We start from the raw sequence: 17,422 nt of genomic DNA on the forward strand, positions 1-17,422 counted from the left end.
AAAGAACTGCAGAAACAGTGAGAATCTGACCTTTTCTCTGTTTGCAGGTGGATAATTCCTCTCTGACCGGTGAATCAGAGCCACAGACACGATCACCAGACTGCACTCACGACAACCCACTGGAAACCCGCAACATCGCCTTCTTCTCCACCAACTGTGTAGAAGGTACAGACTAACAAACTGATTCAAAAACTGATTTTTTTTCCAGAGCTGTATGTTTATTAAACATCTACTTTTTAGGTGCACTTTAAACACAGCTTCATTTACTCAATTTGGTTGAATTTAATGACTTTAAATAGTGTAGTAATACTAAATTCTCTCTCTCTTTCTCTCAGGAACGGCGCGTGGTATTGTTGTATGCACTGGTGACCGCACAGTGATGGGCCGCATCGCCACCCTGACCTCTGGCCTTGAGACCGGAAAGACGCCCATCGCCAAGGAGATTGAGCACTTTATCCACATCATCACGGGCGTGGCCGTCTTCCTAGGTCTCAGCTTTTTCATCCTGTCCATCATCCTGGGCTACAGCTGGCTCGAGGCCGTCATCTTCCTCATCGGTATCATCGTAGCTAACGTGCCTGAGGGGCTGCTGGCTACTGTCACTGTGAGGGCTCTTTAAAATACACACTTCACATTCACATTTTAATACTTTACATTTTACATATGAACTCCCCAAATGATATTTCAGAGTGATTACACAGTTCATGATTACCTTCACAACACACATTCTTCAAGGATATAAGAAACAGAATATTCTCTAAATATACAGGTTCATCTCTAAAAAAAATATATATAATTAAAAAGTCTATTTATTTCAGTAATTAAATTCAAAAAGTTAATAAAAATATGTTATTTTATGTTACACACATAGTGATGTCTTTCAAGTGTTTATTTATTTTAATGTGGATGATTATAGCTTACAGCTAATGCAATCCCAAAAGTCAATATCTCAAAACATTAGAATATTATATAATTATAAGACCAATTGGTGCTTTTGGCAGCGTGGGCAGTGTGCCAAGTCCTGCTGGAAAATGAAATCTGCAGCTTTATAAAGCTTGTCAGCAGAGCTGTAAAATATTGCAAATGTATATATTTTATTATATTTTATATGTGTTTTTGTATTTTTTATATGATGTATTTGTATTTTTATTTTATTTTTATGTATTTTAATTATATATTTAACAATATTTATTACTGTTGTAAGTACTGTTATTTGTGACCCTTATTTTAAAGTGTTACATAAGTTCCTGTCTGTTTTATTAGAAGTATTATTTAAAACGTATGGAGCAATAGTGTACATTGAACACATTAGAAGTAGTTTGCACTGTACACTATAAACCCACAATTAGTTTGAACTCAAATAAATTTGGTGTGTTTAAGTAAAATTTACTGCACAATATAAAGGGTAGGTTGAGGTCTGAACAGAGGCCTGAACAGAGGAAGTGTAAATCAGGTACAGGCATAACAGACGCGTCTCCCTCCCCGTCTACCAGGTGTGTCTGACTCTCACAGCTAAGCGCATGGCCCGCAAGAACTGTCTGGTGAAGAACTTGGAGGCTGTGGAAACCCTGGGCTCCACCTCCACCATCTGCTCGGACAAGACCGGAACCCTCACACAGAACCGCATGACTGTGGCCCACATGTGGTTCGACAACCAGATCCACGAGGCCGACACCACTGAGGACCAGTCTGGTCAGTGACCATCACTATGCCCCTATACAAACTTATATAAACTTTTTATTACAACAGATATAAACCTATGAATACTCTGGGACTTGCTGAAATTACTTATTTCAGCAAGTCCCAGAACAGTTTCTTGGGTGAAGCAGCATCAAAACTGATGCTTGTTGCAATAAGCCTTTATTAATGTTTATGTCGGTTTATGTCTGTTGTCATAAAAGTGTTATTGCTTATTCTAAAATAATACTAATATATGATTTAATCTAGACTAATCAAACCCTTTTTAGGGTAAACTAAGAGTAAAAATAACCTTTTTTTAACATGTATGCAACAATATTAACACTCTGAGGAACTCTGTGTGAAACAATAAATTAGTAGGGTCTTATGATTTCATTATTCTGTGAACAAAATCAGAAGAGATGTGCTGAACTTGTCAAGAGTTTGGAAATGACTGCAGCAGGAGCAGTGTTTCTCTGATAGCAGCGAGACCCAGATGGTTGAACGTCAACAGGTCAACAAGGGGGGACGAAGTTAATGATTGACTTATCTGCATATTGTAATGTGTCCCAAGTACACAGACACATCATCCTCACCTATAGCACAGTTGAAACTGAGAAGGTGCTGTAGAGCTTGAATTTACCATAGTAAAAGCATTTTTTAAAGATTAGGAAATGTTTATAAAAATTTTAGGCAGGACTGGTATTTTTCATTATCTCAAAGCTCGTTTGACTTGTCTGACTCATTTAAAATGTTTTTTTTTAAGAATTACAGTTTTGTTTACTTAACTTAGCTTAACTTAATTTACGTGCAGAATTTAGAAGAAAAACATGGCGACACCCCTGTTCCTACTACTAGTTACTAGTGTCGCATAAAATGAGACTTATAATCCGGTTAGCCTTATGTATGAAAATAGACCAGAAATACACTTTTATTGATGCGCTTTATAGTGCGAAAAATACAGTAAATTATAACAGTGAATGAGAAGGTGTAGCTAAACTAAACTAAGCCAAAATAAAGTTGTTTTTTTTTATTGCAGAAAACAGTAGAACATCTTGAGTCTTTGTGTTCAGCCTGTTCTGAAATTGCTTCTATAGTTAGCACTACTGGAAGCAGAACCTATAATACAGTATGATTTATATGAGTTACATAAGATAATAGATCTTAAACATGTACCCACTCAGTTTACACCTAACACCTCATCACTCCTGTGTGTTTGTTTCTGCAGGCGCATCGTTCGATAAGACCTCCGTGACGTGGGTGTCTCTGGCCCGTGTGGCGTCACTGTGCAACAGGGCGGTGTTCAAGGCAGGCCAAGATTCTCTGCCTATCCTGAAGAGGGACGTGGCCGGCGACGCCTCCGAATCGGCTCTGCTCAAGTGCATCGAGCTTTCCTGCGGCTCCGTGAAACAGATGAGAGAGAGGAACAAGAAAGTAGCTGAGATCCCTTTCAACTCCACCAACAAATACCAGGTCAGTTTTTAAAGGAACAGTCCAGAGAAAATCTAATTGATCAGTGATCAACTACATCTAGGGTCAGTGATTTTCCATATTAGCCTAGAACAGTGTAGATCCACCCAAATACACTGAAGTTCCTTCAGTTAAATGACATCTAGAATGAGGCAAAGACCAGAGGTGACATTAAGGCTGTCAATTAATAAAAATAAAATTGGTCACATTCTTCATACTTCATACGGCACATTTTACACACAACCATTTTGTATTAAAACAAATCAAAACATTTATGTAAAATATGAAAAAAAAAGAAAATATAAAGATTCTCCCTAAGGTTCAGATTGTTCCATTGTATTCTGTAAAGTCAGCTCAGACCACTTAAAAAAACATGAAGTTCATTGATTTTACCAAATTGAAGACCTCTGAAATATAATCAAGAGGAAGATGGATGATCATAAGCCATCAAACAGCATAAACCGATTGAATTTTTGCACCAGGAGTGGCATAAAGTTGTCTAAAAGCAGTGTGTAGGAGAGGAGGAGGAGGTGTGGAGGAGAACATGCCAAGTTGCATGAGAACTGTGATTAAAACCTGGGTTATTTCCACCAAATATGAACTTGTTTTACCTATAAATAGCAAAATCAGAGAAACTGATTCAGAAACTGAAGTGGTCTCTTTTTTTTCCAGAGCTGTATATACACTGCTCAAAAAAATAAAGGGAACACTCAAATAACACATCCTAGATCTGAATGAATGAAATATTCTCATTGAATACTTTGTTCTGTACAAAGTTGAATGTGCTGACAACAAAATCACACAAAAATCATTTAATGGAAATCAAATTTATTAACCAATGGAGGCCTGGATTTGGAGCCACACACAAACTTAAAGTGAAAAAACACACTACAGGCTGATCCAACTTTAATGTAATGTCCTTAAAACAAGTCAAAATGAGGCTCAGTATTTTGTGTGGCCTCCACGTGCCTGTATGACCTCCCTACAATGCCTGGGCATGCTCCTGATGAGGTGGCGGATGGTCTCCTGAGGGATCTCCTCCCAGACCTGGACTAAAGCATCCGCCAACTCCTGGACAGTCTGTGGTGCAACGTGACGTTGGTGGATGAGTGAGACATGATGTCCCAGATGTGCTCAATCGGATTCAGGTCTGGGGAACGGGCGGGAACAGTGCGGGTGCTCCTGTTCCTTCTTGCACAAAGGCGGAGGTAGCGGTCCTGCTGCTGGGTTGTTGCCCTCCTACGGCCTCCTCCACGTCTCCTGGTGTACTGGCCTGTCTCCTGGTAGCGCCTCCAGCCTCTGGACACTACGCTGACAGACACAGCAAACCTTCTTGCCACAGCTCGCATTGATGTGCCATCCTGAAAGAGCTGCACTACCTGAGCCACTTGTGTGGGTTGTAGAGTCCGTCTCATGCTACCACGAGTGTGAAAGCACCACCAACATTCAAAACTGACCAAAACATCAGCCAGACAGCATAGGTTCTGAGAAGTGGTCTGTGGTCCCCACCTGCAGAACCACTCCTTTATTGAGTGTGTCTTGCTAATTGCCAATAATTTTCACCTGTTGTCTATTCCATTTGCACAACAGCAGGTGAAATTGATTGTCAATCAGTGTTGCTTCCTAAGTGGACAGTTTAATTTCACAGAAGTTTGATTTACTTGGAGTTATATTGTGTTATTTGAGTGTTCCCTTTATTTTTTTGAGCAGTGTATATATATATATATATATATACTTGATATCAGACTGATTTTGACTTCCTCCTCCCTCTTGCTTAGCTGTCCATCCATGAGACTGAGGACCCCAACGATAACCGCTACCTGCTGGTGATGAAGGGTGCACCTGAGCGTATCCTGGACCGCTGCTCCACCATCATGATTCAGGGCAAGGAGCAGCCCATGGATGAGGAGATGAAGGAGGCCTTTCAGAATGCCTACCTGGAGCTGGGAGGACTGGGAGAGAGAGTGCTTGGTGAGAGAGAGAGAGAGAGAGAGAGAGAGAGAGAGAGAGAGAGAATAACATTATGAAATAGGACTGTAAGTAATTAAATCTGTTGACCAATGCTGTGTGTTTTCTTTCCTCCATATCAGGATTCTGCCATCTCCTGATGCCTGAGGATCAGTACCCCAAAGGTTTCGCCTTCGATACAGATGATGTGAACTTCCAGACAGATAACATGTGCTTTGTTGGGCTGATGTCCATGATTGACCCGCCCCGTGCTGCCGTGCCCGACGCAGTGGGAAAATGCCGCTCGGCTGGTATTAAAGTTATCATGGTGACTGGTGACCATCCCATTACCGCCAAGGCCATTGCCAAGGGTGTGGGCATCATCTCTGAGGGCAACGAGACTGTGGAGGACATCGCCGCCCGCCTCAACATCCCAGTCAGCCAGGTCAACCCCAGGTAACCAATAGCTAACTGCTAAAAGCTAAATCAGAGGGGTTTACCACTTCCTGAAGTATTGCTGCCTCATTCATGCTAATGCATGATGCACTCATAATGCATGATACGTAATTAAAACACTGCCAGTCTTGCTCACTGGTGCACTGTGTGTGTGTTCCAGAGATGCCAAAGCTTGTGTGATCCACGGCACAGAGCTGAAGGACATGTCTCAGGACCAAATCGACGAGATTCTGCGCAACCACACTGAAATCGTCTTTGCCAGAACCTCCCCCCAGCAAAAACTCATCATTGTGGAGGGCTGCCAGCGACAGGTGCTTAAAAAAACACATGCACAGATATGCCTAAGTGTTAAAATCTAGTTATTAGGATGCTTACATTGGTACTATTCTGTGTAGCGTAGTACTAAACAATACCATCATACCATTTTACCATCCTGTCCTAGACTGCATTATACTGTCCTGTACTACATTGCTGTAAACTATACCATTCTGGGCTGTGATATATTATATACTATATACCGTACTAGACTGCATTATACCCCTGGTGAACAAAAAAAAATACTTAATTGCACTTAAAACATATTGAGAAATATCACAAAATGCTGTAAATATAAACAGATGTATGTACTTACTTAAAATATATTAAAAGTACATATTAAATATTATGCTTTCATCTAATGTTTGAAAGTAAACTTTGATCATACTTTTTAAAAAGTAGTGTATTTAAAAAAATAGACTACTATAAAGTACACTTTTAGTTTAATGTTATTCAATATACTTTTAAAATACTTATTTTCGAATATACTTTTATACATTTTTAGCAAAGTATTTTAAAAACAATTGTTTCAGTGCAGTGTATCGTGTAAATTGTTAGAAAGTAATTTAAATTACTACTACTACTTCATAAAATATTAAGTACATTTGTAACATGCTAAAAATTGTAGTACAGTATATAAAAAATGTATACCCAATGAAGTATACTAGACGTGTGCTTCTATCAAAAGACAGGAAGAAGAAGCATATTTTTAATATCAATTCTTAGTCTATTACTATATATATTTAAAATATATTTAAAATATGGGGTTACATACATGAAGTATGTTTAAATGTTACATAAGTATACTTAAAATAGTTCCTTTTAAAAACAGTTAAAAACACTTAGCACAATTTAAGTAAGACTTTTGTACTATTTTTATACAATTAAAGTATAATAAGTACAAAAACATAATTCACTAGGGGAATATACTTGTAAACCTTTTACCTTGTAAAACACTCCCTGTTTCTCTCTCTCTCTCTCTCTCTCTCTCTCTCTGTGTCTCAGGGGGCTATTGTAGCTGTAACTGGCGATGGTGTGAATGACTCTCCAGCTCTGAAGAAGGCTGATATTGGTGTTGCCATGGGTATCTCAGGGTCCGACGTGTCCAAGCAGGCTGCGGACATGATCCTGCTGGATGATAACTTTGCCTCCATTGTTACTGGAGTGGAAGAAGGTGAGTGGAGGAAGCTGCATAAAATAAGGTGATGGAGTTGTGTAGGTTGTGTTTTCATTATTATCATTATCATCATCATCATATGACATACAGTGAAGGAAATAAATATTTGATCCCTTGCGGATTTTTTAAGTTTGCCCACTGACAAAGACATGAACAGTCTATAATTTTAAGAGTAGGTTCATTTTACCAGTGAAAGAATATAAAAAATAAAATCCCATTTTATAAAATCCGCATTGTATAAATGATAGAAATTTGAGAAATAAGTATTTGATCCCCTACCAACCATTAAGAGTTCTGGCTTCTACAGACCAGTTAGATGTTTCTAATCGACCCATTACCTGCATTAAAGGCAGCTGCCTTAAATTATCACCTCTATAAAAGATGACTAAGACCAAAGAGCTTTTTAAGGATATCAGGGACAATATCATAGACCTGCACAAGGCTGGAATGAGCTACAAAACTTTAAGTAAGATGCTGAGTGAGAAGAAGACAACTGTTAATACAATTGTAAAAAAAGGGAAGAAATACAAAATTTCTTTCAATCAACATCACTCTGGGTCTCCATGCAAAATCTTACCTTGTGGGGTATCCTTGATCATGAGGAAGGTGAGAGATCAGCCTAAAACTACATGGGGGGGAACTTGTTAATGATCTCAAGGCAGCTGGGACCACATTCACCAAAAAACCATTGGTATCACATTATGCCGTAATGGATTAAAATCCTGCAGGGCCCACAAGGTCCCCCTTCTCAAGAAGGCTCATGTGTAGGTCTGTCTGAAGTTTGCCAATAAACACCTGGATGATTCTGAGAGTGATTGGGAGAACGTGCTGTGGTTAGATGAGGCAAAAATTAAGCTCTTTGGCATTAACTCAACTCGCTGTGTTTGAAAGAAGAGAAATGCTCTCTATTACTCAAAGACCACCGTCCTCACTGTCAAGCATGAAGGTGGGAACATTATGTTTGCATAGCTGCCAGCAGGCTGTGTTATGGGTTTGTCCACTGTTGCTTGTCCAAGCTGCGGAGTATACATGCTGGGGACGCGCCTGTGTTAAGAATTCACTGCCAATATAGAAATTAACATCTCCCTAGGTTGTTTGCAGTCAGTGGAGCACCTGTTTTTTCCGTTGCTAAGATAGCAATATGCCAGAAATTTACCTGAATTTACCCATCAGCATAGATATACTCACAAGCATTGTTGCTATTTAAACAACACAGACTCAAAGCGTCAAAATACCCTTTTGGCAATGTGTAAGGTAGCAATAAGCATTACAACATGCATTTGGCCCTATAGCTGATCTCATTCTATAACACATCAGATCATTTTTTTCCTGTGGGATAGCATTGTCTACTTTTAGAGTATAGTGCTTCATAATAAAAATAATAACTATAATATACCTGTTTTCTGCCTCCAGGTCGCCTGATCTTTGATAACCTGAAGAAATCCATCGCCTACACTCTGACCAGCAACATCCCAGAGATCACCCCCTTCCTGTTCTTCATCATCGTCAACATCCCACTGCCCCTGGGCACCATCACCATCCTCTGCATTGACCTGGGCACAGACATGGTGAGACATGAATGTGTGTGTGTGTATGTTCACTGCACGGATGAGTTAAAGGCGGAGGCCAAATAACATGGTTGTCTTGTCTTGTCTTGTCTTGTGTTCTTTAGCTTCTATGGCATGTGGCATATCAGTGTAATTGTAAACGTTTTCTGTCTGTAGGTTCCCGCTATCTCTCTGGCCTATGAAGCTGCTGAAAGTGACATCATGAAGAGGCAGCCCAGGAACCCAATGAGGGACAAGCTGGTCAACGAACGTCTCATTAGCATCGCCTATGGACAAATCGGTTAGTGCAACACAAGCCCCTCCCCTTTATTTGTCCCTTTCCTTTTCCCCTATGTGTATAGTCACACACAGGCATTTTCTGATCGATGTGTTGTGTGGATGCATGTGCAGGTATGATCCAGGCTTTGGGTGGCTTCTTCAGTTACTTTGTGATTTTGGCTGAGAACGGCTTCCTCCCCTCGCTCCTGGTGGGCATCAGACTCAGCTGGGATGACCGCACTGCTAATGACCTAGAGGACAGCTATGGACAGCAGTGGGTAAGCACTGTTTATGTTTATCAGGCTTTGGTCAAGTGCAGATTTCAAATATAATGTCGCAAGTATCTCCAAAACAACAACTTTACAGGAGAGACTAAACTTTCAATGTAAGTCAATGTAAAAAGAGTTTCTATTGGTGCATTCATCAAGAAATTTTGGCACAGTGTAAGTGACAGTTTGTGTTCAAAGTATGTAGTAAACTAAAAATCAACAAAAATGCAGTTGGACAGTGATTAAAGAGAACAATATTTTGTATCGCAATGACCTAAACAAGCTATTGATTACAGCTATGGACAAACTGTTCAGATTAGAAAATTTCCATTTCATATTTCTTTTTTGTTGTTAGAAAATGTTCTTCAGATTGCGGTGTACTTAGTTCTATGTTGGCCGTTATGCTGTGTCTTGATAAAGGTGACATTAAGACAGAAATGCTTCTAGATCAAGAGAGGAAGCTATGCTGTTTAAAAATATCCAAATAAATGAAATACCCAGACCTGATTGAAGTGATTGATCTTCACAATGTTTTCATGCTTCTCTTCTACAGACATACGAGCAGAGGAAGATTGTAGAGTTTACATGCCACACAGCTTTCTTCGTCAGTATTGTGGTGGTGCAGTGGGCTGATCTGATCATCTGCAAGACCAGACGTAACTCTGTGTTCCAGCAGGGAATGAAGTGAGTTTCTAAACATATTACACAGCATTCAATCAATTTTCGCTGCAGCTCATTCTCTTATGTTAGGAAGCTCAACTTAAAATGTACTGTAAAACAAATTGACTGAAATTGAAATGCAGAATTAGTACAAAAAAAAGACTTTTTACTAAGCAAAACTTTTTGGGGGGCAGGTTCCCAGACAGGTTTAAGCCTGGTCATAGATTACATTTTCCTTTCAATGGAAAATCTCAACTCAAAATGCTAAAATGCTGTGTACTGGACTTGGGCCCAATCCCAAGCCCATGCATACTGTAAATATAACTTGTAACTTTGTATTCCTTCCACAGAAATAAGATCCTGATCTTCGGTCTGTTTGAGGAGACAGCTCTGGCTGCATTCTTGTCCTACTGCCCGGGCATGGACGTGGCCCTCAGGATGTACCCACTAAAGTAAGCCACACCATTTTCCCACTCAGAAATAGAAATCAAAAGCATAGATCTAGTAGTGAGGACCTGTACACAGGTCTGACAGTTCTTCAGTTTGAGTAAATGATCAGTATATTAAGCTATCTTGTCCTCTTTCTTTTGTCTAGACCTTCCTGGTGGTTCTGTGCATTCCCATACAGTTTCTTAATCTTCGTGTACGACGAGATCCGAAAGCTGCTCCTGCGCCGAAACCCTGGAGGTAAGTCCTTAGCCAGGTTAATAATATAACTACAACCAAACACACACACTGTACATGCATATAGTAAAATCAGCTATTAAAAAAAAAACACTGTTGACACTTACCACATTAATGGTCAGTAACAATATTGGGTGCTTAGATAAATTGAACATCTCAGCAACCCACAGCAAAATTGACTGTGCTAAATAAACTCTATAAGATAGATAATGTGGGTAAGATAACATAACGTCCCACTCACTATAGTTCAAATTCAACACCGTATGTCATATATTAACTCTATATTTTAACACATTTACAGGGTAAAACAACTCTCATAATTGTTAATTAAATTCATTAAGTTCAATTGAATTTATTTTTGTATATATTCTAAAATTCACCCATACATACCAGAGTATGTGTAAAACATTATAAAATGTGAGCTATACCACAGATCCAAATGTCGAATATCTACATTGTCTCAATCGTCACTTCCATATGCTTTCAAAAATGCTATAAAGATGTGAGTTGTAAAGTGTCCACATTACTTTTTTTTTGTTATTTTAAAATCACAACAGTCCAGCACTTCTTTTTACTCTATATCTCTGTTTTATCTGATTAGGTCACCCTCATTGTATTCCTCAAGCCATTTTATAAGAATTAACGTCAAATTCTGTATTACCACATTTAGAAGTTCTTTTCATTATACTTATTATGCTTTAATAGCATCTTTTGAGGCTCTTATCTAGAGTGACCTTCGATGATGTTTTTAATTATTTACAGTAGTTACGTTACATCTCATCACACCAATCATTTGCATATCTGCCTGAAAGATAACTGCAACTGCAAATGTTGTAATTTTTTTTTTTTTTTTTTACAATCAATGACTGTAATACCCTTTATTTCACAAGAAATGTTTTACACTTTTAGTGTAGAAACTAAAGCAGTTCATAGGTGTAGTTTGATGATGCTGCAATTTGTATTAACTCCCTCTCTCTCTCTCTCTCTCTCTCTCTCTTTCCTTCTCTCTTTCTCACAGGTTGGGTGGAAAAGGAGACCTACTATTGATCAACGAGTTCCTTCTTTACTCCCGCCCCCCCTACATCCCTCCATTTTTCTTCTACTCCTAATCCCCCCGTCCCAGTTCAAGACGCACAACCAGGCGCTCTACATCTCCCCCCTCTTCCCCATCCAGAGAGACAGCAGCTTAGAGCCGACCCCACGTCTGCCCCAAAGAGAAAAACAGAAATAGAGAAAAATCAAACTGCGAAGCACCTTCCAAACTCCTCCTCCTCTTCTTCCGCTCACCCCAGACCCATAAACCGCCCTATAATACTCTTTGCATGTCTTTTCACTCGGGTGTGTACATAAAGTCTATTATATATCTACCAATGGCAGCTGCATAATCATTATGTAGATCTGAGAGGAGCTTTTGACGCAAAACTGGAACGTACGTAGATACGTACACACAGATACGTACGTACGTATGTGTGCGCATGAGTGTGTGTGTGAGTGAGTGTGTATGAGTGCGCAAGTGTGTGTGGATGCTTGGCTTACCGAGGGCCAGCCCTGCTCCCCTTCCTCACACCACATCACAACATCCACCCTGATCCCCACATCGCTCCGCCTCGCCTGTCCTCCAATCGCCCACGGATCACGGCAGACTCGGGTTCAGGCTCACAGGGAGTTCTTTTTACTTTCCGCTCTCTTGTATCACCACGTTTTGTCTTTTCTTTTTTTATTCCTTTTATTTCTCCTGAGAGGTCACCTAAAAAAGGAGAGAGAGAGAGATAGAGAGAGAATTAAGCGATGGGGCTTTTGGTGGGCTTTGTTCTTTTTTTTATTTTGTATTATTTATCCTCCTTATAATCAAGGTGGAGAGGTGTCCTGTGTCCTGAGACCTCTTTCCACAATAAAAAACATATCGCTCTCCTTTCTTCTCACCCACCTGCTACCCTCCCTCTGTCTTTGTGTTTCCTGCTTCAGTAACACAGTAACACCCCACCCACACTCCTTCCAAATATCATTTTTAGAAACGGAAAAATAAAACACATAAAAACATCACTTTAGATTCAATCCCAGGTGTGAACACGGATTAAAGCAAATAAAGCAACAGAGCGACAGAGCACTGGTTCTCTATCACGTTTTAACGTTCGGTATAAAGATACAGTTTATGCAGGTAAAATATGTCTATGTCTATGTCTAATATCAGGTATGGAGTAGAGAATCAGTAAGACAGTACTTGACAGTTTTCTGGTTTCTGATTCTACTGCCATTACGAATCCAAACACACCAGGTTCTGCCTCCTCCCCTTGTCCAGAAACACACACACACACACACACACACACACACACACATACAACAGTTTCATATTGTGTTAAAAATAATAAGACAAGTGATGACGTGTCTATCATTACAAGATTATAACATTATATCATCATATTATTATATTATATACATATTATATTATGCCCTTATGCAATTACAGTATATACCTGTATCATCATATCGTCTTAAATGACTGAATTTAAAGGAATACATTGATAAAAATTAAATGAACATGAATATAATTGATCACTGATCCCAGACTTTTTTTGAAGTTTCTGAAGTGTGTTTATTTAGTTTATAATAGGAGATGCTGATGGCTAACGTTGCTAGGCTACGTTGCTAAGTTTTTCGGATATATATTTTTTTAAGTTATGTTTATTACTGTGTGTAGTAAAACAAAAATAGACCAGCCCAATTTAGTGCATTTAACAGTGGTATATCAGTATAACAAAAAGTAAATGTGTGTAAATTGACAGGAAACGTTGCTTTTTTTAAGGATAAAAAAATAAAATTTTGGCCAGTTACAGTCTTATAGTAAATTCAAAATGCATTTTAATAAACAAAAAATATCAAATTTTTGTTATTTTAATAAGATTTCCCAAAGAACAAAATAAAAATAATCTAAAAATATTATAATTCTGCTTTCGATCTCGATTTCAAAGGGCGTGTGGTACTTTAGATTGTTAGCATAGCTAACATGTAATAACTGTAATACAGTTTTGCTAGAACTTGAATGAATAATGATAAGATCTTGAATAACGATAAAAAGCTACGAAAGCAATAAAATAAGTTACGATACTCTTAGTCATCAAGTGTAGAGTGATGGCACACATTGTGCTGAGGTAAGAAGCGATTAGCAGTTAGCTTTATTAATAGCATTAGCATTATTAGCTTAGCAGTTCCTGTTCTAAACTAAAGAGGCACAGACATCAAGTCAGACATCAAATGTGTCTCAGTTGATTGACTGTCTCTGGAATCAGGGTTCATTAATCAAGTTCATTCGATTTTTTGTATGTACATGGAATATTATCAGAAGTAGATCGATCGTTCATATCATGCTAACTTACACCTTTTCCCTTCTAACGTTATATAAAAATAGGTCTTTTAGTGAACCTGCACTTGCTATCATTGCAGCCAGTGAGAGGAATTTTAAGCTAGGCTAGGCTAGCGGCTAATTCGAACAAACGAACCTGGTGTGTAAGGGGTCTTCAACTGCGGGCTTATCAGGAAACGAGTGTGTGTTCTGTTTGCATGGAGCCGCCCCAGGTCTTGCTGTGCTGTGAGTGTGTGAGCGTGTAAGGTTGTGTGTGTGTGTGTGTGCCCGAGTGTGTGTATGCGTATGGCGGGGGACAGTGCGCTGTAGCAGTCTGCCTCAGGCTGCATCCATCTCGAGAGGTGCAGGCGGTGAGACTAAAGAATGAAAAGACGAATAAATATGATATCAAACTGTAGAAAACAATGTTTGAAAGCAATGAAACCAACACCAATAAAACATCTAGAACATTTAATACAACCCAGCAAAGCTTGTGCGTCTTCTTTTTCCAGTTTTCAGTTTCAGTATCACTGGCAGTAAAATAGCCGAAGAGCATGAGGCTCCCACCACCATGCTTAACAGTTAACAGTTGAAACATTGTTCTCGAGGGTTGAATAGCTCTGGTTGTGTTGTGGTAAAACAACTAAATCTTTCCTTTATCTGATTATAAAACTTTTCTCCAGAAAGGCTTCTTTGTCCACTTTATCTGCCAACTTTAGTAGTTTTTAGATTGAAGGTGTCGATGTGGAGCAGCAGCCTCGTAATCCATGGCGATTTTACTGTAGACAGTGATACTGGTGTTTCAGAAGCTTCCAGGGGAAAGTTCCTTCTAAAGTTTGTGAAAATGGCTATACAGTCCAATAACTTTATTGTGACTAAAATCAGATTTTATAGCTGAAATCATTCTTATTCATTTTACTATTTTAAACTGTTGTTGCACCCTAGCAGCTCAACATAAGGGTCACAACACAGAGTCAACAGTGTCATTATTAAATTGGTAAATATATATATTTTTTGATTAAACTAATATGCTACTTAATGGAATTAAGGAATGGAGTGACGAGTGAAATAAGGCTGCATAGTATAGTATTAAAATTTTGTTTTTTAATGATCTACAATGAAAATAAGATAAAAATTGAATTTAAACGTGATTTTAAGTGTTTCATATAAAATGTGTAAATTTCAGTATTGTTTTTCAGTATTATTAACTGTAGCAATATAATAATGTAATACATTAATGATAAGGCAAGTATTTTAATACATTAAAATGTGCAGACAAGTTGCACAGAAGCCTTTCTGGAGGACATACTTATTTTTACTTCTACATTACCAACTTAAGTATAACTTTATAGTTGTACAAATACAGAGGTATAACATGTACCAAGGAACTACTTAAATAAATATAATATTTGTTTTATTGTTTTAAGGATTTTTTATACTTAATAAAAAAACACAAATTCTATTAAAAATGTATATTATTCTTAACAATTTAGTTAACCTTATGATGGATCCATAATACTTGATCCTCAATAAATAATAAAGAGAATTGAAAATCTATATCTATACTTTACCATAGTAATTATCTTTTTAGATAACTTTTTTACTTCTACTCCTTACTTTTTTACACATTTATCGGAACTTTCTACTTTCTACATTTTAAAAATAGCCTCTTCCAGATAAATCTCTCCATCCAGATAGAGTGAGTCTGATTGTGATTGGATGTAGAGAAGTGTAAACATATGCCATTCTGACTCCCTATTGGTTTATACTGTGATCTATCACATCAGCACACGTTCCCCCCCACCAAACTCCAGCAAGAACATAGCAGACATATGTAGTGCAGTATGAAAATTATCCGTGCAGAGACTCAAGAGAACTCCATCCAGTTTTACAAATGTCCAACTAAGCTTCCTTTATATTTTACATTCTACAAAAATACATTCATTTACAATGGCCATATATGCAGCTGAAACACTAGGGAGCCTAGTGCAAAATCGCTAATTTATCACCAAATAAAAAAACACAAATAATTTTTCACGACACTGTAAATGATGCAATATAGACAATATATTGACACAGATAGCCAGCACACGATAGAATAGTGCTAGCCGACTGTAATAGTGATAATGGTGATGTTTTTAAGCTCCATCTGGTTCCGTGTCTCTTTAAGTGTGACTCACTGTCGGTCTGCTGAGAGCTGCAGTTCTTCTACATCCTTCTACATGAGAACCAAGTCCTGACTTGCAAAAGTGGGCAAGCTGGGCCCCACTCACACACACACACACACACTCTGAGTCTCTCGAAAGGGTGGCTGGAGTGAGCAGACTGCAGTTTGCTCCCCCCTCCTCCCTTGCTCACTGCACCACAGTAATGGGATATCGATCGGCTGGCGTGTTTTTGCTGCAGTATGCTTTAAAGCAGGGGAGGTCATCCTCCAAGGTCATCACTACAGCAACCGCAAAAAAATGAGATGGGCAGCAGGGACTTCTGTCATGGAGAAAAGGTCACAGAGGTCAAAACAGGGAGGAGCCTGAGGAGACGTGGCATTATCGGGATGAATTACGTCACTGTCTTTTTTTCTGAGAGCATGATGGGTCAAATAAGTGATGTAGATCACTGAACAACTGCAGAGCTCATAATACAGACAGGCTGCAGACTTAAACCACAGAACACAGGTGAGCAAAAGTAATAATTAAGAAATAATTCACTTGAGCGGTGCCAATATTACACGTTATAGCACACAGCTTGCGTGTATTATTACGATTATACCACAGTTTCATTATCGCTGTTTATTAAAAGATTTTAAATTTAACAAGATGAGAAAAAAAAAATCTTTTAGGTTATAAAAAAGCTGCGCTGTTTGGCTTGTAAGTAAAATACATGGAGAGCTTTGGTTACAGTGCATTACCGGCTGATAACGGTACTCGTAGAAAGTCTCTCAGCCAATCACATTGCAGGGCTGGAAATAACTGTGGTATAATACAGCAATAAGCTTCTGATTGGATGCTGCTGGTTGCTTTCAGATGGTCTAATTAATAATAACATTACAATATACTTATGTAGTGCTTACCAAATCTTAAAACATAGACAACGAAGATATGCATAAATTACATTAAGGACAAACATACAGACAAAAAACATTAGGCATGCTCGGGCACAGGCTAAGAGATTTCACTGTGTCCTTGTTTTAATAAGCTTCTGCAATAAGATTTATTTCAATCCAGTGTTGCATTAATTTATTAATTTTTCTCCAAGATCTTGCAGCAGCATTGATGATGACAGAGTCTGACCACTGCACAAAGCAGCTCTTCTCCATCCAGCACATCCCAAAGATTCTCAATGAGGTTAAGGTCTGGACTCTGTGGTGAACTCTCTCAATCCATGTGTGAAAATGATGATCTCATGCCCCCTGAACACTTGGAATATGCCTGTGTCATCAGTGAAGAAAAAATCCATTGATGGAATAACCTGGTCTATATTCAGTATATTCAGGTAGTCAGCTGACCTCATTGTTTCAGCACATACTGTTGCTGAACCTAAACCTGCGGACCAACTGCAGCATCAACCCCACATCATTTACTTACATTCAGGTGGTGACGTT

General features: G+C 38.6%; 1 protein-coding gene and 1 long non-coding RNA gene across 3 annotated transcripts in view; one reads left to right on the plus strand and one right to left on the minus strand.

The window, feature by feature from the left end:
• atp1a3b (ATPase Na+/K+ transporting subunit alpha 3b) overlaps nucleotides 1-14,301 on the plus strand; it is a 45,698-nt gene extending 31,397 nt beyond the window's left edge. Inside the window, exons 8-22 of the mRNA XM_049480720.1 lie at nucleotides 48-165; nucleotides 336-604; nucleotides 1,494-1,692; nucleotides 2,906-3,150; nucleotides 4,926-5,118; nucleotides 5,238-5,550; nucleotides 5,711-5,861; nucleotides 6,871-7,039; nucleotides 8,456-8,610; nucleotides 8,767-8,890; nucleotides 9,001-9,146; nucleotides 9,691-9,821; nucleotides 10,148-10,249; nucleotides 10,393-10,484; nucleotides 11,500-14,301. Coding sequence (XP_049336677.1) covers nucleotides 48-165; nucleotides 336-604; nucleotides 1,494-1,692; nucleotides 2,906-3,150; nucleotides 4,926-5,118; nucleotides 5,238-5,550; nucleotides 5,711-5,861; nucleotides 6,871-7,039; nucleotides 8,456-8,610; nucleotides 8,767-8,890; nucleotides 9,001-9,146; nucleotides 9,691-9,821; nucleotides 10,148-10,249; nucleotides 10,393-10,484; nucleotides 11,500-11,528 — 2,436 coding nt within the window. The 3' untranslated portion in view covers nucleotides 11,529-14,301. The remainder of the gene's footprint in view (nucleotides 1-47; nucleotides 166-335; nucleotides 605-1,493; nucleotides 1,693-2,905; nucleotides 3,151-4,925; nucleotides 5,119-5,237; nucleotides 5,551-5,710; nucleotides 5,862-6,870; nucleotides 7,040-8,455; nucleotides 8,611-8,766; nucleotides 8,891-9,000; nucleotides 9,147-9,690; nucleotides 9,822-10,147; nucleotides 10,250-10,392; nucleotides 10,485-11,499) is intronic.
• LOC125802486 (uncharacterized) lies at nucleotides 2,604-8,537 on the minus strand. Of its 2 annotated transcripts, XR_007439619.1 has the most exons (4): nucleotides 8,439-8,520; nucleotides 7,620-7,667; nucleotides 6,811-7,053; nucleotides 2,604-5,114 (listed from the first exon to the last, which is right to left on the minus strand). It is a non-coding gene; the product is annotated as an uncharacterized LOC125802486 (long non-coding RNA). The 2 variants fall into 2 exon arrangements; XR_007439618.1 differs by lacking the exon at nucleotides 7,620-7,667 and having other exon boundaries at nucleotides 8,439-8,537.
• Nucleotides 14,302-17,422: the final 3,121 nt, after the last annotated feature.

Source organism: Astyanax mexicanus, chromosome 6 (genome assembly GCF_023375975.1).
Source record: "Astyanax mexicanus isolate ESR-SI-001 chromosome 6, AstMex3_surface, whole genome shotgun sequence".
NCBI lineage: Eukaryota > Metazoa > Chordata > Actinopteri > Characiformes > Acestrorhamphidae > Astyanax > Astyanax mexicanus.